General features: G+C 37.0%; 1 protein-coding gene across 1 annotated transcript in view; it reads right to left on the bottom strand.

Annotated features, from left to right (window-relative positions):
- Window positions 1–23,992, bottom strand: part of LOC104532242 (PMS1 protein homolog 1-like) — a gene marked incomplete at its 5' end in the record, with an annotated part of 25,783 nt that extends 1,791 nt beyond the window's left edge. Inside the window, 8 exon segments of the mRNA XM_010177396.2 lie at window positions 1,371–1,531; window positions 9,807–9,937; window positions 10,462–10,917; window positions 15,660–15,692; window positions 15,694–16,547; window positions 17,824–17,967; window positions 19,936–20,058; window positions 23,876–23,992. Of these exon segments, the coding sequence (XP_010175698.2) occupies window positions 1,371–1,531; window positions 9,807–9,937; window positions 10,462–10,917; window positions 15,660–15,692; window positions 15,694–16,547; window positions 17,824–17,967; window positions 19,936–20,058; window positions 23,876–23,992 (2,019 nt within the window).
- Window positions 23,993–24,384: the final 392 nt, after the last annotated feature.

Genomic DNA, 24,384 nt, shown 5'->3' with positions numbered 1-24,384 from the left:
CAGTATACAACAAAATCACTCTCTCCAAAGGCAGCTGTAAACTTACTTCCCCAAAAAGACAGGGAAAGATTTATATCATAAATGTTTAAAAGATAAAACACATATTCTGTGTAAATGCTCAGGTTCCATTTTGAAGTAGCATGATTCAGCAAAGCATGTTATCAAATGCTTAAGTAAGAAGAAACTTAACATATATTTTGGTAGCTGATTCAGCAAAGCATGTTATCAAATGCTTAAGAAGAAACTTAACATATATTTTGGTAGCCTTTTTGAACAGAGATCTTAAGAGTTGAGATTAAAGATGGCATTAGTGAAAGTGATAAAAAACTACTACTGTTAGTTACTCCAGCTTTAACTGATACCACATATATTAGTTGTCTCTGAAACTTCACACCCATTATTGTCTCTGGATGGATGATTTTATCTAGTTGCTTATCAAATACTAACAAGAGTCATTCCAGTTCCAACTGTTGCATAATAACTTCTGTAAGAAAACAGATTAAAAATTCTTTTACTCAAGTACCGTATTTCTGCCAACTAATAATGCTGGCTGCTTGTGAAGAACACATGATTTTCTCTGTGCCAGTGCACTGCAGAAACTAGTCACTATTGCATTGAACAGAGTGGACTCACGAGACTGTTGTAAGTATGTGCTTCCTTTAACTGCAGAAGTTACTGATGTTAACTAAATACAAGCATTTGCAAAGGCATATGGGGTACACTGTATGTGAGACTTCATTTTTTACTTCAATGTCTTAATTCCAGTGACAGCTTGCTTTTCTGGCAAAAAAAGTGTCCATTTGTCTATCTCTACCCTTACCTTTGAATGAATCACAGGAATATTCTTTAAGTGGAAACGGTGTGCTTTCTGATTTTCACAATGTACAGATCATTGAGGTTTACAGGAGAATTAAGCTTCAATTAACACCTACTTTTCATAAACTATTATCTTAAATATTTTATAACTTCTTCATAGATTTATTTATAAATGAGTTAAATCTTGTGACTCTTCTGGACTCAACTGCCTTCTAGACTTTGCAAAGCAATTTAATGGCAGTTCTGTATTCCAATACGGAGAAATGCCTTTCTAGTCCGAAAACTGCCTATGCAGAAACATTTTGTAACATCAGCCTTCAGCACGTATTCTATCCCATTGTACAACTGTTTTGGGATATGTCTGACGAAGTATTTTGGTAAGCAATGCAGAACCCACACACCTCAGAGGATATGGCATTCTCCTTTTCAAAAGTAACTTCTGTTTACAACAGAACAACATTAATTAAAACAGAAAGCTGAAGAGATTCTCAAGCTGTTTAACAATTTATTATAAGCCTACCTGGCCAATACTTAAAAGCAAACTTCTGTCTTACCTCCAAGTAGTTTATTACTTTGAGAGGCCTACATTCATAGACTTCCGTTGCATTTCCATTAACTACTGCATTCAGAATTTCCTTCAAATCAGAAATACCATAATATTGCAGACAATTTGCCACCCCTTCTATTTCCAGATGACTTTCGGTAGCTGAAGCACCTGAAAATACAAAAAGAAAACTGTTAACTTATACACTGCTTTGATTTCCATTCTGGAGCAATTCTGAGAAAATTAAACTGATGTAAAAACACTTAGTAAATTCGTCTCTCAAATTCAATACAATTAGGAAACTTCTTTTGCTCCTCTCTTGGAGTGAAAAGCAGATATTTGTCCAATGTTTCATTATGATGATGTGTGCCTATTCACATCACAAAAGTCTTGGCTTATTTTAATTCAAGTCCTCGCTGGTGCTGTTTAAATGCTTAAAACATTTTGCAGTATTCCCAGTTTTAAGCATAGTTTTAATTAAAACTCCTATGGCTTTAATTAAACACATATGAAATTAAAGTAGAAGCTAATAATAAAATACAATTTAGTTTGAAAAAAATTAAAACAGTGATGGCACTATTTCCTATGTAATTGGTTTAAATCTCTGTAGAGTTCAAATGTTATAATAACAAATTCAGCTTCTACTGAAATAAAAAGCAGTTTTTTCTCCTACCACAGCAGAGGAAGAACTCAAGCCCACATAACTAATGGCTCTGTGACAGACTTCATACCATCATATATATGGTGCCACTGCTGCAGCAGGTACCACTCTGAACAGAAATGATGAATAAAACATTTAAGCAGCCTTCCCAGCAAAGTATCTATTAAATCTTTGAGATGCAAGAGATTTCACTTCTTATTCACACGCACAAAAAAATTTAATGAAATTGCTACTTTACAACTAACTTTTCTTCCACTCCCTGTCAGATGCAAGTTTTCTTATGGGTCAGGCTCACATAACCTCATGCAGCCCTTCAGAGCTCCTCCTCTCATTCATGTTGGGTGCCCAGAAATCCCAACTTAACTCACATGGCTACCTTCCCTTTTCCTCCACTACGAGTCTAAGAGGTAAAGAGCTTCACAGGGAGAACATGGAAGAATACAATTCATAACAAAAATAAACCCACTGTAGTATAATAGACCCAGGTAGAATAAATTATATTCAGCCTGGGTCACGAATGGTTTTTACAAAGTTAAAAAAGCTGGAGACAAATATACTGCTACAAAGTGGATTCAACTAATAAACTGTGATAAGGGATCATTCCCTTATCGTTCCTAATCCAAACACCAAGGTAGAAGATTTCAGAAATGAAAGTAGGTATGCAATATAAGTCACCACAATGTACTTTCATTAGCTAGTAGAATGAGACTGTTATCCATGACCAGGCACTGTTTAGTTGACAGTCATTAAGTAAGAGCACAGATGAACAGGAGGACTGTGCAGGCTGAAATTTTTTTAAAATAGGGTGTGTCACCAGCTAAATAATGCTGTGGCAAGAGAAACTTTGACCAGAGTAGGAATTTGATATAGGGAACAACCCCCCCAAAAAAATCACCTATCTTCCTTCCAGCTACATATTTAGCACTGCTTTAAATTTAAAATTTTATTTGTTTTCACCCAGCATTGTCTTCCTTCTGTTTTTAAGCTGTATTTCTCTAATCATGGCCAGCAAAACCAGATATTTTTTATGTGCTGCTGTAAGCCTGTGATCAGATTCAGCTTAAAGCAAAATGTTAAACCATCTGAAAGTTCGCCAGTTATTAAAGGTGAGATAAGATGATGTACTACGCCACTATTTCCCCAATGAGAAATGCTGCCAGTAAGCTACAGGAGCAAAAGATGAAGTTTGTTTTTAATCTCCTCCAGCTCTTTTCTCTTAATTTTTATCCCAATTTTGCTTTAATGAAAGACTAGATTTGAGTAACTGTTCCAGACTATTTGATGATTATACTTTATCTCTAAAATGATGTATATTTGATAGCCTTTCAATAATTACCTCTTTACATGCTACCAAAGACAGAACAGAATATTTTGTGAAGTTTCAAGTGTTAAGATTTTCAGTTTAAAAATTGTATTTCTAGTACGTTCTCTTAGAATTTCACAACAGTGAAGTTCTGGATTTGAAAAACATCCTCCCTCAATCCAGTAAACCAATCATATGTGCTTGCTAACAAGACTGCTAACACTCAATACTTCTCACTTTTACCAATAGCAATTTTACTGTCTGCAAATTTTGACAGCCAGATTTGATTTCACCATACTGCTCATTAATTGGAAAGTTAAAGGGGGCTTTAAAGAGCCTAACATAAGAACAAACAATACAAATCCTGGCTAGGAGAAGTTTTCTTCTTTGGTATTTTTGTTTGTGTGTCATTCTCCTTTTCTGCTTACATTCTTTAGACTGAAAAGTAGCTCACTGCATGTTGATTAACATATTTATCTGCAAGTCTTTGCAGGAATTCCAATATTGGCAACATTTGATGATATAAGCAGATGTCTGAGCCTCAGTGTACTTGTAAAATTTTGACAAAATATACGTTCAGATTTTTGAGTATTCAAACAGCAGTCTTCAAGCATTTTCCAAGGAAAATACTTCAGTGAACAAATAAACTATCTTTCAATTGACTAAAAATGTGGATTTCTCATTGCTACAAATTTCCCCTTTCTCTTTCCAAACAAAGCATTCACCATCATCTTTGGATAATCCCTTCTTGATGGCCAGGAAAAACTCTTCTCTTCCAGCTGCCACCAGATTAGGTGACACTATAAGACTATCTGTCTTCCAGTCTATGGTCAAAATTAAACTGAAATTAAGTAGCAGCATGATTTTCCATTGGGTGGTTACAAGAGCTGAGGTAGCTTATATTACCAAGGAAAATTTAAACATTACTGCTCTTTGAGGCCTTGTAAGCACATTCTTTGTACGTAGGTACGTACGTTGGGTACACACATTCTGTCAGGCAGACAATTCTACCCTAAAAAGCCTGCCTCAGAGCCTGGCCCAAGACCCACCATTGTTACAAAACCAGGTAAGACGAATTCCTTGCTCTCAGTTCCTTTTCCAGCCAAGAATTCACATCTTTCTCTCGGACTTTCATGGAGGGAAACAGACAGATGTGCTGTGAAGGTACACATAACAAACATATCTTAAGAACTGGATGGAAAGTAATCCATCTTACTTCTTTAAATGCTTCTCTGTATGCAGGGGTCACTGCAAGCTATACCCAGCAAACAAATGCCTGGCAGATCCCAGAATACTGAGTTAAGTAAAAGCAAACAGACTGCTCTCCCAAAGGTAGCATCACTTGAAGCCTCATTAAGGCCAGAACATGAGGGGGCGGGAGGGCAGTGGAAGACGGACTGGAGCTCAGCGTCACAGCTTTGCAAATCACAACAACTGGCACGTTCCACAAAGAAACCATTGATTTTGCCTAACTGACATACTTACAGCAAGAAGCTTTTTCAGAGCTGTTTCACAACATGTTTTTCACTGTCAGCTATCCAGAGAAAAACCTAGCTGAAAAACCCTTAGATTGCTGAGCAGTCGATATAAAGAGAAACAAGGAGACATTAGAAAAGATCTTAGTCTACCAAAACAAGAAGATAGGGCACATTCAAGATCTAGGATACTTGGAAGAACTTTAGCTGCAATCATAAAGAGTCTTTGAACAATATGGAAAAAGGTAAATCACATTCCTGTCTCACAACAAGTGAACATTCAAAGGACAATCTTATCCTCAAATGAAATAAGAGGCAAGTAAGGCCTGAAACTTGTGCACTCTTGTAAAAATAACTATCTGAAGGCTGCATTTGTGAAAAGGGAAACATTGCCAGAAGTTCAAACAGTTTTCCCACCAAAATGACAGAAGAATGAAACTCTATGTGGAACTGAGTCCTTGTTGGGAAGAAAGGGTCTAATTACATCTTTCAAAAACCTACTAGGAGTAGTCCACGGAAAACATCTTGGAAATATAAGGCTGACATAATTGAAAATTTAACCTCTTAAGCAAACAAATCTAATAAACAAATTGTTGATAGCTTTCTGTTATGAAAAAAGGATCAAAAGACCATTTCTGATTGAAAAAAAAAACCAAACCAAACAGCCCAATTCTATAAGGGCAGAAGCTGCCCATGTGCAGTGTCAGAAGATCTGGTAATAAGGGCAGGGTTCTGGGTTTCCAAACAGAAGACACAAAATTGTGAAATTAAAACTGCCTTAACCACTGATCAACTAACAGTATTGGCAATGCTCAAGCTGAGGTCAAGTATATCAGCCTTCCTGTGCATGGCATCAGAAATGCATCAGAATCAGCAGAATGGGCTCCTCAGTCAGAAAGAGGAATGTCTGCAACTAAGCAAGTGGACCACAAGAGGGAAGAGAATGAGAAGGGGAACAAAATGGCATTACTATACCGATGTTGTTTGGCACCTGCCAAAACAGAGAGAACTGCAGACATGACTGCAGATAGATACCATAATTTCCAACTGAATATTGGGAAGACAGCCCATTCTTCCAGAAACAGGTGAATTTCTGCCTGCTTGAGGATCTGGTGTCACATGGTGCCATGGGATTCAGTGAGGCAGGTCCATGCTATACCTGTGAGAAAGACTCCAGGTACATTATTAGAGTAACTGAAGTTCAGAACCACCCCACTAGCTATAGCTAAAAGGTCTTGGCCATTAAAGGGTACAGGTGTACGTCTGCAAATTACAAGCACTATGAGGGAATAAGATTCAATTTCCAAGTATTAATCCCAAGACCTACCAAATCTAGTGCAAGATTAATGTTTGCTTTGTTGTTTTTTTTTTTCAATCCTATGAGTGAAGTTGTCCCCTACAGACAAGTTGTCCAAGTAAGGAAAAACCAACACTATATGGTGGTGGTTTTTTTCCAAGTAAGAAGCTATCAGAATCAAAATGTTTATAAAAAGATCTTCAGTGCTGTAAGTTGCCAAAAGGCAGGAATTTAGACTGCGAAGAAGCATCTTTAACAAAGATCAGTTGAGATATAAGCCCAACGCAACACGGCAATTACCGAAGTCACCTTCCAAATTAAAGCAGCTCTTCAGATTTTCTTGTTATTAAATAAACAGTCAGTCCTGTAAGACACCCCCCCCTCACCAAGAAGAAACAAGGAATGAATCTATGGTCTTACACTCAAGTCATCATACTCACCTAGGAAACAGTTCTAGTGCGGTGCTCAATACCAAAGCAAGAGGTCTTACATTCCAAATTAATAGCTGAGTATTACTAGTAGACTTAATACATGATAATGGGCAGCAATACCCGAGGTCCTTCTCTTCTCCTTTGGCAGAATATGTGTGTAGATTTAAACAAATAATCAGTGCAACCTACTAGACTGACAGCCCTCTTCAGGGATCACCATGGGTCAAAGAAAGCTGCTTCTTCTGTGGCCAAAACTGCCAAACATCGATCTGGAGCAGCTCAGTTTCCGTTGTTCTTGTTTGGAAGGTATCTTAGAGCTACTGATGGCACCACAGACTTATAACAGAAAGGCTTTTTATTTTGCAAGAAGAAATTACCAGAAATACCATTTTCACATTGAAATTTGAAGTTAAACAGAGCCTTTGCTTGTGATATAAAAGAGGATGTCTCCGTCAGAAAGAGGAAATTTTCTACCACAGAAAATAAAACTCTTAATCCAGGATGATAAAGGAAGCCATACACTGGTGCCTATTAATAAATAAATCAACTATCAGTCAGAAAGGGACATCTAATATGACCATGTCAGGGTTGAAAACCCAAAGGAAAGTATAGAACTTCAAAATATACTACAGTGAACCCTGACAGCAACAAATCATTGATGGCTCAGTTGAGAAACAGCAAAACTAGGACTGATCCAATTCAGGCAAAAAGCTGGGAAAAAAATGAGTTATAAAGGTATGTGCACAGGGAATGAATGAGGTTCAGGTGTGCTCCTATGGATGCTGCTAAGGTGAAACTCTCCAGCTACCATGGATTAAGTGGATATTTGCATTCTGGACACGTCTCTACAGCAAGCTGTGACTTTACCATCCACCATGCAAAGCGGCAACCCCTGTCCCAAAAAACTACATCCTGAAGAAAAAAAACTTTTCTGAGGCAACTTCTAGTTCAACAACACCCGAATGCCCCTATTTCATACTGTGTCTGAGTTTCAAGAAAATACAAAAATAGACACTGAATTCGGACAGTGGAAAAAAAAAAAAAGCTTCTATAATTATAGTGAAGAATGTTTTACAAGACAAACTTGTTCTCTCACAGTTGAGAATTCCCATAGAATACACAGGTGTAAATGGGACAAATCACTTCTGGTGTGCAGATCACTTTCCGTAAATACTACACAGCAAGAATCTATAAAGAACTTCAAACTGCATAGTGAAATTCCCAGAGAAGGGCACATAAGAAGTGTTAATTATTAATACCCATGTTTCTAAAAATCAACTTTAGTAAGTATTTGTAGAAGATCGTAGCATATTTGTAGAAGATAGCATACTTCAGGGATGAGTTTAAGAAAAAAAAGGAAAAGGAGGGGCTGATGAAGTATTAAGTAAAAATCCTTGGATCGGTTGGAAAAAAGGCTGGGAGAAATTCCATTTCTACCTTCATCTGCAGTGGTATGCTCTTTTAATAACAGAAGCTGTAACTGCTATAATGTCATCAGCAGAAGCTTATAAACATGACTGACAAGCTTCAGAGGTTAATATTTCATTCCAGTAGTTACAATAGAAGATTGGGACAAAAAACTAAATTAGATTCCCATTCTTCATACGGACTAGCTGTATGGTACTGATCAAGTCCACAACCACAGGGTGTTGACCTGTATAGTGCATACAAAGCATTTTTACCTTCACTAACTGTAAACCAAATGAGAACAGTTTCCTCAGAAGATTTAATTTCCTTCATTTTACATATTTAGGAACACAGGACTGGAAGACAGTTACGGTGTTGAGTCCCTTGCAGTTACATTGCACAATTCATCTCTTAAACTTATCAAGTTGTCTTAAAACTAGTTTCCCATCTCCAGCACCCAAGACTGGTCAATCACTCTTCTGCTGTTGCCTAGAAACTGTCTTCAAATTTTCATTTTCAATTTATTCACATCCAGTTTACATTAATTAGATTTTGAGCAAACTTAGGGTATTAGGAGATGAAAAAAAGGAAGGAGGTGAGCAAGAAGGCTAAGCAACGATCCCTTTCTCCCATATTTGTTCAGACATATCATAGACCTCCTCAGCTTTTATTTGCTAGACTGAATAAACCTTTTAAGAGCTGCCTCTTACAATATGCATTTTATTCCCCTAATCATTCAATCTAAGATTATTACCATGAACACCTCTTCTACGAAGTTTTTGCTATTTACCTAGGGATTTAGCCAGTCAGAAAGAAGTTTCCTTGGTTTTGCTGTGCTTGATTCAGTAAAGAAAACAGCTTAGGCTCCATTCTTCCCAAGAGCCAGTCTCTGAGTGAAGGAGTTGTATATAACCCTTTTTTGTACTTACCCTTAAAAGATCCCATATGTTACAGTAGATCTGTCATCACTGTACATATGTGGGGATCTGTAACACATGAAGCTATAGCATTTCTAACAGCTCTTATAGCGAATCTTTTTTCTGAGCTGTCAGCTAGGTACTAACCCCAAAGACGTTTGCTTTTCTTGGAATTCTGCTAGAGAAATCCTGGTTTGCAGAAATGACCCTGGGTGAGTTGCCTCTGGGTTTCCAACTGCATCCCTGTCAATCATTCTTCAGAAAAATGTATAAACATTTGATCTCTCTTGCTAAGGTAAAAGGATCTTATATGAAACATTTGTTCTGTGATCAACGCAGAGGCATTGAAAAGTAAGCCATCTCAAAAAGCAGTTCAGATCAAACTCTATCAAAAGGTGTGACGGTGATCCTGCCACCCTCTCTTTACTGTCCCCTTTGGGATCTGTGTTACAACTGTGATACCAAAATAAGTCATTTACCAGATCCAGCTCCTGACTGGACCTCCTCAACAGCAGCAGAGTAGTCAGCTAAAGCATGTACTTGCAGAAGCTTCTGCAAGTAAGCGTCACCTTGGAATAAGCTGCCGAGACTACAGAAGTTTCATCAATTTAATCTAAATTTTGCCAGAATGGCAATTAAGCATATCAACATCCAGCATTTTGAGAAAAGAAGAAGGAAAAAAGTTCCATCCACAGGAAAATGTGGATTTCAGAGCCTTTTTTGAAATATTATTAAAGTTTTCTGTTTAGCTATCAGGTTCCATTACTCAGTGTTCTATGTAGAAGATTAAATTCTTTGCCAAGTAATAAAATCTCAGTGTTAAGGAAAGCAGGATGTTGTCACTTCAAATGACAAAGTGATGTCGAATAACATGATCTACATTAACAATCATTTAAATCATTAAAGCAGAAGAAACAAGATCCAGTATGATTAAAAGATTTTAAAACCATCATACCTTCTATCACTTTTATCTGGAATCCATTTGCTACAAGCCTTGGATCTGACAAATAACCTGATCCACTGAAACTTTGGTAATCCTTCTGCATTTTATGAAGAGCAGCCATATACTGAGATCCACCAATAAGACTGGAAAAAAAAGAAGTCTTCCCAAAAGGTTAAAAGCCAAAATCCTTAATTTGAAAATTAAAACTGTGAGAAAAATAGAGAAAAAGTAGTTAAGTAATGAAGAGTGATCAAGATTTTTTTTAAAAGTATTGTGAAAAATTTGTTTAGAGAAACAAAATAGCAACTACGCATCTATCTTACAGTGACCAAGTTCAGGCATATAATAATAATTACATAATCCAAAGAGGAAAGTTAGCTAGAGTGAAGTTGTGAGAGCTTTTACTTTTCCCCGGGGAAAGAAATTTGTCTTTACTGTATTATCAGTGAAACTGGTCAAATTTCATACTTATTTCAACTGGAGTATGACCAGGCCTGTTCATTACTGTAAGGTAAAAGTACACAAAATAGAAAAATCTGTTCTTACAGATAAACCAACGTACAAATAAAAACAGGATTAGCAAACACGGCCTTACCAAAGTTTTCTGTAAATAGTTATCAAATTATAATTGAAATAATGTACAAATTTTTGCTCAATTCTACTATACCTGTCCGTTAACACAACTGGCTTGTCCAGTTTCTCTGCTGGAAGCTTATGATTCATCAGTAATCGTTTATGTAGCAAGGCTTCTTCTAATCTATATGGATTCAGCAACATTAACCTTTTTTCAGTAGCAAATATCCAGACATCAGGAAAACTCTGACGACGGATCAGGAAAAGCTCGTGTTTATCGGAATAATTTTTCTCATGTCTCTGAAGCTTATGTCTACAGGAACTCAGAGAAAAAGGCACTGTCACAATCTTTGTAGGCTGTTCAGGTTTCCGCTTCTTGTCAGTCTGAACATGAAATATCTTGTCAAGCTTCTGCTGGTCGGATGGGCAAGTCTTCAGCTTGGGTTTCTGTCTTTCCGACTCCTTCGTTGGTTGGTGCGCTGTCTGTCCCATGGCTTTCTTGACCTCTCTGTTGTACCGTTCCTGGTCTTTAGCAGCTTTTATTTCATAACTTAAGAGAAAACAAACCAGTAGCACAATTAGATAAAAAACCCCAAACTCCAACTCTTAACATACTAAAACAAAAGGCAAGCTAACCATTCCAACAGACAAGAACAACTCCCATGGTTCATTCAAGTAGCCACATCAATATGCGTTCCACTACAGCTGAGGTGGAAGGTGATCAGGGACTGCACCCCTGTGACATTACCCTGGGAAGAAGGTAAATTGGAAATCTTCCTTCATTATGACAGCCAGCAAAACCTGAATTACTGAAGAGAGAGGAGCAGACTGCATCATACAAAGAGCTACAGCAAACGGCTTTTGACCTCAGTCCCAAAGACTACGTTTAACCCTAATTCACAATCAGATATATAATTTTGGAAGGAGTTTTATCCCAGGCACATCCAGCCCAATTCATAAAGTCATTTCAGCTTCTAGAGCTCTACAGACTTCAACATAAGTCCATGTGGTTAGGTAAGAGTTTGAAGCCTAAATAACTTTATATTAAATAAAGGCTGAGGCTTAGTGAGAAGTACATTTGACTTCAAATGGCCTAAAAATCAATCACAAATAAAAAGTATGATAATACAGCATAGGTACAATTATCACAGAATTCTGTAACTAATAAACTTACAGATTTTTCAAAAAGTACTCAAAAATGAGTACTACTCCTAGATGCTGTCTAAATAGTTATAACATTACTACACAGTAAAGCTCTACAAACTGAATGGATTCTGAATGAGTTTGCAAATGTCAGGAAGACATCTAAACTTTTATAGATGCCAGGTTTATAGTTGCCTTCTACATACACATCTTACTTTTTTGAAGGCCAAAGGAGTGATTTGCTGAATTCCATCTTTTTGCCCTTATTTGATATTCTGAATTCTAGCAGGTAATTCAAACCAGTCCAATCTTCAATAAAAAAGCAGTACTATCATATGTAAGTACTGGAAGTAAGTATTTTAGCTGGTCATATTTATTTATTGCTACTTGCTGGAACAGTTTGATTCAATTATGTGTATGCATGCTGGAAAATTAAGGTCAACAAAAGGGTCACCATTTGCAATTAATTATGATGTGCTAGCATTCACATATGGTACCAATATTTTGTTAACTAAAAAAGACAGCTTAAGTAGTTTCTTGCAATAAATCATGTCCTAGAAAATATGGAGTAAATGTTAAGATAAAAAACATCTGCTCCTTTTAAAATGAATGGATGAAATCACTTGAACAGAAATTTTTTTATCCCAAATACATTTATAGCTTTGACCAGATCAATAAACACTTTGTTTTGAATAGATGCAATTGTAATGCAGGAGAATATTTAACTATAAGAGAACAGAGCTTTCAGTGATACCCTGACGATCCAAAACAAAAGCACCTCCAAAGAAAGTCCAATTTGCCTGTCACTATGGGCTATCAAAAAAATTCTAACCTTACAAGCTTTGATTGTGAGGGTTTTGCAAATTCATATGCATCACTATCAGTGATTTGTTCAGAATGAAGGAAAAGAGCAGGTTCGCAAACTACAAGGGAACACCTTTGCCTTTCCAAAAATCCTTCCACAGAGGCAAGTACAATCAACAAGCATTACAAGAACAATTTCTTCTCTACCTTGTGAATTCAGGATCCTTTCCTCAAGCTACAAAACCTAAAGCCAAGGAAATTTGAAGAACTGGCTATAAGGAGGGAAGTGGAAGACTAGAATAAAGTCTAATTTCAAAGGCAGCTTTTGTTTAACTAGGAAAATGGATCCAGTAACTTATCACATTCCCCTTGCTTCTTAAACCCAAATCAAATATTTAGCATGTAAAAAAAGCCTTTTAATATGAGACCTCTCAGTCTTTTTAAGACAAATAAGACTATCTGAATTTGACTATTTGGAGTAAACTCCGACTGGAAACGGCCACTAGCATAGATTCATACGTGTTCAGAATAGAGAGGCATCCCATTCTCAGTGTAATACCTCTCAGAATCAGTACCCTTCACATAATGAAACCAAATCAAATCAAACTATGACCATGTTTAAACATTCTGTGTTTCCTTCCTTTGTGAAGAAGGAAATAAAAAAGCTTTTAATTGCCCATATCAGCTTTTCATAGTCATCTTGTGAAATGCACAGGTTTCAGGTACTAGCAACGCTTCCCTGTTAATAGCACCCCACTATCAGCAGTAGCTAATATGGGCCTACTGTTATGACTGAACAGATGCTTGGAACAAACAACAGATATCAATTATTAATACCATTATTCATGATTAATATCTGGCAGTAGATGAATGGAGCTGGCTAGAGATATGATGGATGGCCAAGGACCAGACGGTGCCACCAAACTGCCCCCATCCGAAGGAAAGAATACATTAACTAAAAAGTTAAAATATGGAAAAAGAGAATTTTTATAGAATTGCTAAGCAAGCATATTTGCCCTCAGGTAAAACAGTTGCCATACACAGGCACACACATACATGCATACACAGGCACACAAGCCATGAGGTGGATGGAAAGTTTATCAGGCAATAAAAAGCTATCACCCATGAGTAGTTACTACCAGCCACTAAAGACTATGTGCACACTCTTAGCTGTCAACAGACAGCAAAGGCCATGCTACCTGAAATGATGTTTCTCTCCAAGGTACAAATACACTAATGAAGAATTACTGTAGAGCACTGACAAAGTAATTTGTTAGTCCCATGTGTGGCTCTAAACCTTTCCTACACTTTCAGGATAACTTCTGCTGTCACTGTCATGGCACTTGGAGGGATTTCTCCCACTCCTACCTGAGCCTGATACACAAGAAATATTAAGGCCAGAAACACACACAAGCTGTATTAAGTAAAAGCAGAGCGAGCACCAGAAATTAAATCCCGGCTTTGCAAAGCAGGGGGATGTACAAAGCTGCCAACATGGACACGCATGGAGGCTTTCCTCTTCTATTATAACCTAAAAACCATGACATTTCGCATTCCGGTTGAGTAATAAATGCTGGCTTGTTTTGAAAAGGCTATCCTGTGTCACTATGAGACATCTGTTGGTTGTACTGCTCCCAAAAGGGATTTAAACTCATTTAGACCTGCTGGAGAAGCCACAGAGAGAAACAGAGATGCTGAAGCCAAGGACACCCATTGTAACATCAATGCATGACTACCACAGAAGGATGGAGGACTAGAGCCCAGGAAAAGCAGAAGTGAGGCACTTCAGCTGCCCTGTTGTATATACATTTGTTGTTACCTCTAGGTGGCCCAATTTATCCAGAATATCTGGTAGGCAAGACTTAGGTTCTCTGCCAGACACACCACAGGTTCTTCTGGATTGTTGCCTTGGAGGAAAAGATGACTGTGTATCTCTTCCTATTTATTATTTTCTGAGGCAATTTTAAATGATTAAAAGCAGAAAAGAGGTACACCAAAGCTGAAATGTATGGATACAACTAGTGGTAACTGGACCATACTGCATTCATTCCTCCATATAAGGAAAACTTCCATTACCAGAGAGGTCTCCCTCCTGAACTAATACAAAGGTAATCTGTAGGCACACTCTTATACTAACAGTTGTACCAGGAAAGCAACCATGAAATCTCAAAAGCTAAATCAGAGCAAATTCAAGTTTTCTGAAACAGCTAGCAGAACCTTTTGTCTCATCTCATTAAAAGCACGAGCATAACTGGAGTAGATTTCTACTATTATATTAATACTGATGCTAATGCAGAGATGGACAAAACACTTTCTCACATGTGTGGTTTTGTGATCATGGCATGTTGCTTGCTTAGTGAGCTTTAAATTAGGTAAATCAGAAGCTAGATAAAAAGCTTTTACTTAACTGATATAGTTGGCAAACCTATTCAATAGGTATAGCTTCTCTTTCTTACCATTCTCCTAACTGAATCTCTCATTAGTGTTAAAATTACACTAGTGTAATTTCCTTTTCAGTGGTCTCTTAATTCCCTCTCCTTGCTTCCATAACATGAAGAAAACACATTTTCACGACCCTTTCAATGAATTTGTTCTTCAGAACCAAAATTTCTGCTACAAATCACAATATGCATTCAAATCATTACATGCAAACCTATTGAAGAACTACTTCTATTTTCTTTTATTTGGTTTTCATTGAAACAGATTAAAATTCAAACAGTATTATACACTCTGAACCAGCACTGGAATAGCTGTTTAGGGAAAAAAGAAATTCCTAGTGTCATTTGATTAGGTTTTATAAATACAATTCTGAGGTAGCCTGCATTGGGATACATACTAAACTTAAGAGGAAAGGAGTTTACCAAATGTTAGAGTACTAAAGATCCTGAAAAAGAATTCTCACTTTGTAGCAATAAAAAAGAACTGTTGGTTGGAAAAAGTTCTGGAGGAACTATACAGTGCCTTGTCCATCACCATGCTGGTTTTCATTGACAGTGCATCGGGAGTGACAATATACAGGCAGCCCTTAAAAACCAGAAGTTTGTAGGATTCAAACAGTACATTTTCTTGCCTGTTATTTCTAAATAACAATTCAGCAAAACTGTCCCTACCTAACTGCTGCACGGAACAGCGGCAAAATTAGTAACTCAGATCAGCAGTGCACATACGCACACAGCAAAAGATGACAACTCACAATATCGATGCTGATCCTGAAAAGCCAAAAATAATTTTCTGTTCTATTTTTTCATAAATAATTGGCAAGTTACATTTTTTTTTTTTTTAATTCAGTACAGGTGATTCATTGGTAACTACCAGAGTTAGAAGCAAGACAGCCTGAAAACTTACTACTTCTTTTCCTCTTCACTCAAATTCTTCCACTGCTTTCAGCAGGATCCCCTCCATGCTGGTCCTTGGATTATCAGCTATCAGTTTTGGACGACATTCTTGAGTGAAAAATCCAATTGCAGACTTCGGTTTCCTTATTATTCTATTACTAATTAAGTCATAAGCTGTCACACGTCCAAATTTATCATTTATCACATTTCTTTTCTTTATGTTTTGATTTGAGATTTGCAGATCATTGCTTTGTTCACCAGTATGTTCATTTTGCTTATTAATTGTTCCTCCAACTTCAGGAATCAAAATCTTAACAGGTTCCAGGTTGTCTCCTAGATGGTTTTTAAATCCACTTCCCATACTCCAATTATCAGCAGAGATTTCAGGTAAGTCTTTAGGGACTAAGGCTTCCTCATTTTTTTCTATTTCATCAATATTATCAGAACTCAAAAGATGCTCATCGGCTTTTTTAGACTTAGGGTCCATGGGAACACTGTTACTTTGAACATTGGTCATATTCTGTCCATTCTGTTCCTCCTCACACAATAAATTTAGGGAACCGTCTGGACAGGCATCACTCTTAGAAACCTCTTTTTTGTCCAGGCAACTATGTACATTATCACCACAAAATGTCTGATGATTTAAGCAGATCTCTGTGTTTTTTCCTGCTTGACAGTTTTGCACATCACTGCTGAATGAAAGGAATGAAGTATGAGCATGTAGATCATTGTTTCCAGATGGTCCCATTTCATTAACAACCACATCTGTTTGTTCTGTTCTATAAACAAACATGTCTTCTGAGGTAACATCTGTTTTATTACTTTCACCAGGGACTGTAGCAGGTAGTGGCCCATACAGCGTTTTCAACACGTTTTCAACAGCAAGTAAGACAGATTCCTGGAGGAAAACAAAAAAAAAAGTAACTGACAGATATGGAGAATATAGAACAATAAGCAAAGTGATCTTACTCAGAATATCTTTCAGACATATCTGTACAGATTATATTGCATTGCAGTTGTTCACACATTCTCAAAAAGACTCTGAACTGGCTACCTTTAGCCTCAAATACTTTGTGATAGGTATTCTGTTCCACTGGTTCACTCTGATATCTCAAAACTGCTCTCTTTGTATCAGAGTACTGAATGCTTGAAACAGTATCAGGTAAAGCTATTTCCACCTAATGAGGAGTTTAAAGCTTGCAGTCAAGACAGATGCACCACAACATCCCATTTCACGTAAACGTGTTTGTGTAGGTGCTTTTATGGTGCATGCTTCCAAGACAGCTTTGCACCAAATGATGGAAATGAAAAAGAAAAAAAACTAAAACAACCCACAAAATAAAAAAGAGAAAAAACAATCATTTTTCTATTCCTAAAGGAAAGTGTTAAACTAGATCAAATCTGAGAACGCTGTGTGAATTTTCATACAAGTGACACTTAACAGGCAGTACATATACAAGATTAACATAAATACAGAAACTTACTGTGAGGAAGAGGATTAACATACTTGTGTGACTACCTACATTCACTTTCAACAACCACCTTGCCTATGCAGCCTTCTTAATTTCTGTATCACTATTTTTCATAAGAAGTGCTACTAAGTGAAAGGAAGTTCATGAAAATTTATCACTACATAGCCTCTAAAACATGGGCATATACGGTCTTGATAGTATGAACAGGATATCCTGAAACTTAAGTGATGTCAACAATAATCTATACACATAATGGCAAAACATTGCTTTGACCAGAAATAAACCCTCCCCTTATCCCCACCTTAATGTACGTGGTGTTTAAAAAGTTATTACTTTGTGTAATTATGAAGTTAAGCATGTGACTTATGTAGGGACACACATCGTAATTCCATTTAGCTTCTCACTATGAAGTCATCTGAAAACGAAGTGATACACACATTTATCTGGCAGCATATAAATGATCTTTGAAATCAAGTAGGAAATTAATTTTGAATAATCCTGCACTTAGCCTGTTCAGTACTTTTCAAACAAAACAGTCCTGTGATAAAGGCAAGCTATCATATAACTAAAAAAAAAGAATCAGTGGCACTGTTGACCTTCAGTGGTGTTTACCTTCAAACATTTCAGTAGTCTTAGAAGTCCTTATTAGGCTTACATAAGTAAAAGATTGACATCTCAAAACCAGATTAAAATCTTAGTTACCTTATAATGCAGTAAAACTTGAGTTTTATCAGGTGTTAAATTCACATCCACAGCAGAGCCAGGTAGAGTAATATTCAAAAAGAAAACAGGATATAAACGAGTACAGTCCTTGTGCGTCACCAGGCTGTAGTACTGTCGAATTAACTACAGATTGATTTAATAAAGAGATGTCAGTAAAGGCAATAAAATAAACACAAAGGCACAGAAACAAAGTTTGACATTATAAAAGCATAACTTTTTGGTTTTTTGTGTTTTTTGTTTTTTTTTTTTTTGTTTTTTTTTTTTAAGTTAAAGGAATACTAACAAGGGTATACATGCATGCTGGAATAATCACCAAAAGAGCCGTTATTGGTGAATGAATGTATTGATCACACTTGGAAGAAAAGATATAATCTGCCCAAACTGGACTGCAACTCCAATACTTACTTCCTCAATCAACACAAATACTATTACTTGTTTGCTGTTTAAAGAAAATCTCATAGCATGCAACTACATTGCTGTCTCTTTCAATCAAACTAAATTCTGTTTAAGACAGTAGCACTTACACCACAGACCTGTCCTTTTTCCAGAACAGGATTAATGTGTTCCTTTTATTAATCCAATTATACTTTACAGCTTTTCTGAAACTCTGCTTGCCCTTACTATTTTCTCTATAATTCTCCCAAAAACTCCTCCAAAAGACTACAAAATTATTTAGTTGTTTCAGAATTTCAGTCCTGTTAACTAGAAGGATCAAATAAAGATCCTTGCATTTCCCTCTGGTATCTGAGACCCTTCAACAGACACAGACAGATAGTGGAAAAAATAATACATTAACAAGATAAAAAAAATGAAAGCATAAAAAATGAAGAGTCATTGCAGATTAAATTTGAATTTTCTAATTCTTAAATATTGCTTAAATAAAATTAAACTTAATTAAATATTTTCAAGTTATTTAAACCTTAATATTTCCACAGTCTGTCCTCAACTGGCCCAAAACTATAGTAATTAGAGGTCCACCAGAATTTCTTCTCCATACATAGCATGGAGATAAAAGTAAGTGATCTATAAGTTGTTTTCCAAATGCATCAAAATGGACTTAAAGATGTACTGTTATCTTCACCTGGCCAAAAAAACAAAAAACAAAACAAAACCAAAACTGGGCCAAGAGAAAAAAAAAAGGTGGAAGCCCATCCCTTGCACTATTACAAGAACAGCCCTAAATGAAGGGCAATGTATCTTTACTTTGTATGGTAGTACTCTGAATTCCACCTTGAATCTAGGCCTTCATGCTCTGGTTAAATAGCTGTCTCTGTCATGGGATTCAAGCTGAGCTTTGAACTCCTTGAAGAACCAGGCACATCAAATACTGCATGGAGATTGATGAGCCTTATTTGTCACTTAACATACCAACACAAGTTCAGGGTTTAAACCTATAAAGCTTTGCTTGCCAACTGAAAACTACTTCATTGTCTCTACTTTAAAACCGACACGTACACTTTGGCATGAACACGATTTTCTTTTCTGGGTAGGGCAAAGATTAGGACAACAAGGCTGCTCCAAGTGAGGTGTTGCAAAGTTCAGTAGTGTGAGAAACCCTAGAGTATCAAATTCTGCCTACACAATGCCTAGCTGTAGCCAATGCTGCTGCACTATCACTTTCATTTTTATCCAAAGCATACACAAATTTAAAGGGAAAGTATGCATATTGGCTTGATAAGCTCACAGCAAGAAGTGGTCAAAATAAAAACTTTATTTTCAGAAGAATTCTCTTACAAGAAACCACATAAAGTTTCCTCAAGGAAAACTGCACAGATGTATCTTTGAAGGCTAATACAAAGAAAGAATCAAATATTCTGGTATCTTGCATAGAGTCCCTGAAAATATATTTTTTAAACAGCCATAAACATAACCTCCAGCTCTGTGGTCTTAAGTGACTGCAGCAAATGCCATGGAACTGAAGCACCAGGAGCATCAGACTTGTGGAACAGGTTTCTGTTGTAAATGCTAGTATCTTTACCTGTAATACTCTAGTTATTTTATGTGGGGAAAAAGGTTGTAGATTGCACAGGTGTCTCTGTCCTCAAAGAAGTCATGTCTCTATTCCTTGTATAAAAAGCTAGAAGGTGTTACCTTCAGTATTTCCTTCTGATGAACTGGACGATTATTTATAAAAATGAAACTCCTTTCTGAACTTGAAAGGCTTGTCAAAGAACTGTCTGACTCAGCTTTTGGGAGAAATCCAGAAAGATTTATCTGCAATGATAAAACAAGTATAGTACAAAAGTCTTTTAAAGAGAACCCCAAAAAGGTTTTTTTCAGAAGTGAAATATTAAAATGAAACTGTACAGGAGTCCAAGTCACCCAAACACACGCATTGCCTCTCAAAGGTTATGACACTTAAAGAAAAAAGGTTGAGATGGATGGGTTTGTATCTATTTTCCCTGATCAATTTATTGAGAAATTTCCCATGTGGACTGTCAGTTGCACCAGGTTGCTGTCTGCAGCTACGGGGTGTGGAGAACAATGCCAGCCAGCTTTAGGCTTGCTGACTGTAGGGTTGCCAGCTTAACCTCTGTACAAGTTAAAGGCACGCGCTGCTGCCCAACCTGGTGAAGGCAGTAGCAAATAACCCCTACGGGGAAAGCCCAAACACACAATCCCTCCCTTTCTACTCACAAGGCACCTTAAATAGCTTGTCATAGGGCATTTATTCAGGGCACCTAAATTTACCTACGCCACTTGTATCCAAATCATCTGACTCTCAAGAGTGTTGAGCACCCACAATTCACAGACCATAGCAGAACCCAGAAGCACACAGCACTGCCAAAGAGCCTTGGAAAAAAAATCACACAATTCAAGTACCTAACATTAACTCTAAGTTGTATGATTTTTCTGTTGAGATTCTTTAGCTTACTTTTTTTGAGGTCAAAATGAGGCTGATGACTTGCATTGCCTGTCCCATCACCTCCCCCTCTCTCCCACTAAGCAACTTTGAAACTGTTGGATCGATTTCAATTCAATCTGATGAAAAAGCAGAAATCCCAAAGATATTATATTTCCACAATTTCTGTGATAACTGACAGCTGTTTGGAGAGGAGAGCCTCAGGACAATGACCTTACTGAGGAAAAGGCAATTGTAACTTTTCAAAAGACAGGATCCATCAGCATGTAAGCACTGACGTGCCAACCAGCCCACATACTGCCCCACACATCACCCCACTGCTGTTTGCCCAAATTAACAGGTAAAGGAACACTGGGGCATCATGAGGATGGAAATGTTGGAGACATGGGAAAGTTTGCAGAATGTTCTGGTAGCAGGGTGGATCACGGAACACAGAAATCAGACCTTGTTAGCTTTGCTTTTGGCAGAACCATTTGTATTTACTAAAATCCAAATTATCATGCATTTGAAATGGAATTTAAAATCCCTGGGATTTGGCCTATCCTTCCCATTCATCTACGTCACACCAGCTATCTGTCCATGTGCTCCCTTATTCCCTCTTGACCTTGCAACAAGCATTCTGTGCTAAAGCTGGAGTGTTCTGGTCAGCAACGTCGCACATAACCAAACACCACTGGTCAAGTTAAAGAGGTGTCAAATATCTGTTGGATGATTATCAGAAAACAACATGCAGCACTCCTAGATTTTATCCTGCAACTTTAGCACATCTTCCCTGAAAGTTCCTCCTCTATGCTCCAAGTTCCTTTTCTAATTCCCAAATATTTGTACAAGTCTTTCACTTCAAACTATTTTTCTATACAGACAACATTAAAGCAAAACTGAAAGTCTCTAAATAACTCATTTAAGAAGTTGCCAGATTTAGAAGTGGCTGACTGCTGTTACTATTTAAAGCCACGCAGAATATCAGTATGCTCATTAGAAGTTAGCAACAATTTCTAAAACTAGTCTTAATTATTGAATTTTCACATATGAAAGTATATGACATCTAAAGACAAAATTACAGAGACTAGAAAATATTACAGAATTTTTGCTTTGAAATTAGATTGACTGTTTTTTCAAAGTTAATACTTTAATAAAAAACAACTTATATATGTATTAAAATATGTCTGTGTTGAGTGGACAGTAGAATATCTTTCTTAAGTACTTATCTTTTTCCCAGTGGCAGGTGTATCTGCTAAAGTTAACTTCCACAGAAAAAGGAAAAAATTTCCTGGGTGAAAGTTTTCAGCCAGAACAGATCCATCCATTTACAAGACTGGGGACGTGAAAAACACAGATGCTGTTTTGTACATGAAAAAGTTGTGTCAATTCTTTATTTTCTTAGTTTTCTTTTTATTTTACAAGTAGCTCCTGAGTTTGCATGCTTTGGACTCAGCTTGAAATGTGTTCTTGTTTCATTCAGTGCTCGCAGTGGAGATGATTCAAAGACAACTAGTCTTTTAACCCCTGGATCACTTGTTACAGAAGTTTTAACTCTGCAGTTAGTAAGGTACAACTCACAGAAAGTTGTTTATACCAATGTTAGGTTTGTCTTCAGAGCAGACTTTGCAGCAAAGGAGTATCAAGCTACACAATGAACAAGTAGGAAAGAAAAAGAATTAAAGAGCTGCCCTCTGGTTTGTGTGTTGAATGAGGCATGGGCCCAATAGGGAGGAAAAAAGCAGCATATGCCTTGTCATTAAATACCTATCCAAATAGCTGCACGCAAGGGAGAATGAAAGGGTTACACAGAATTATTATTAATTATTACAGAATTAAGTAATCTTAATTATGCCATTTCATAGTGTTTGGCTGCTTAATTTAGAAATGTCCATGCTTTCTGAATGTAGATTTGTGTGCGAGCAATATGCATGGATCACTTACACACCTATAAGTGATGCACGTGGTCTTTTACACACTATTTAGAGACAGAGAGAGATGGAATGTTCCCCAACTTCTATTCAAGGAATATGGATGCCTCATGATATAGCAGAGGGGTAATGTGAGAACTTGAGTGCCTCCTTCAAGTTAGTCCCTTCTAAATACCCCCATGTCATCCCTTTGGAGCCCCCTGCACTTGCCCTGTAGGGCACATCCAGCCTGCATTCAGATAAGAATGAGTCTGGATGTTCTGTTCAGACATAAGCAGCTAAAAAAGCAACTAAATCTTTAGCAACTACATAAAGCAGCTTTGCTTTTTTCCCCTCCTCTTTTCCCTGCATATGTATACTACAAGCATTCTGACAAACTCAAGATTTAAGTCTGAATAATGCTATTAAACTCCTATATATATATATATATATTCAGATTTTATTAAAGTCTGAATAATGTTATTAAACACAACTTACAATGTTGAACACAGCATCATAATTTGTGTTTAATAGCTACTGTGACTTTACAGATGGTGATTCATCTCATCTGTCTGGCTGGTCAAGATTTATCACAAGATACAGGAAAATGCAACTTTGAAGGATCAGCAATAGCAAGACCCCCCTATATAAGAATATCTCCAGCAAAAAGGGAAGCAGAATAATAATTTTTTAAAAAAATATTAGATAAAGGAGAATATAGCGGGGAATTCCCTCAATTTCAACAGGCACAAAGACGGCCAAGTGCAATAATTTTTTTTTAAAACTAACTAGTATTTCCTTGAAATGTATAGTGGAAATTTTGCATAACTTGCCTTCTAAGTATGTGTTTCTTTTGCTGCTCAGGTGTCCCTCACTGAAATTGAGGGAATATTCTTTAGACTGCAAGGCTAATAGGCCACGAGGACAAGAATGATGCAAATGCTTAGATACTAATCAGAGCACAACCTGCCTGTGGGCCAGGAATCCCAACTTAGACAGCTTTGAGCAATCAGCAATTCTGCATTTGTCATCACAACTGTTTTTACTGCCATTTGATCAGTGCCACATGAGTCCTGACTAAATGGTTCTTGGAGTGGATTTTCAATCACCAAACCAATTAATTTTACAGAGGGGACAGTAATAGAATCGAATGCATTAATCAGATGTCAATCTGGAGATAGTACTCTCTTTTTAAAAGTCTCCTTCTTTTTCAATATTGATTTAGCTTTCTTCATTGACGGGCTTTAAGTGGATTTGGGAGAAGGAAGTTTAAACTCACCTCAGGATCTTCACAGCAGTGTTGAAAAGGTACCATACTGCCCATAACGGCTGTTCCCAGAACTGACATACAGGCCATTTTGTGATCTGACACCCTGGTCTTCTGCCAAATAACTGCCTGAAACAAATGGCACAGAGTCAAATTTTTGACATTATATTTGTTGAACTCAAGTCATGTCTATGAACATGTATATGCAACTGCACACATACTGTATATGTAACATTCTGTACTTTGACCCTCTTACATTCACAACTTCCAGTGTTAACACACACGATATGGTACTTTTTGGCACATCTTCTCATATTCTATTACTTATTTGGATTCGCAGCAACCAGAAAATCAAGCAAAGCTTGTATTTATGGATGCTACGTGGCTAATCTGGACTTCTGCACCTAAAACAATAGTTAAAAACAAAGCAGTAAAAATACTATTTCTCCTCTTAGATATATAGTAGCCGGCTTTGTATTTTTACAGAGTATATAAATTGAGGGCTTATGACATGTCTCTGG

The sequence above is a fragment of the Antrostomus carolinensis genome, unplaced genomic scaffold, assembly GCF_000700745.2.
Source record: "Antrostomus carolinensis isolate BGI_N321 unplaced genomic scaffold, ASM70074v2 scaffold18661, whole genome shotgun sequence".
Classification (NCBI taxonomy): domain Eukaryota; kingdom Metazoa; phylum Chordata; class Aves; order Caprimulgiformes; family Caprimulgidae; genus Antrostomus; species Antrostomus carolinensis.
Note: the sequence above shows the minus strand (reverse complement) of the source record. Positions and strands in the feature narration are given on the sequence as shown.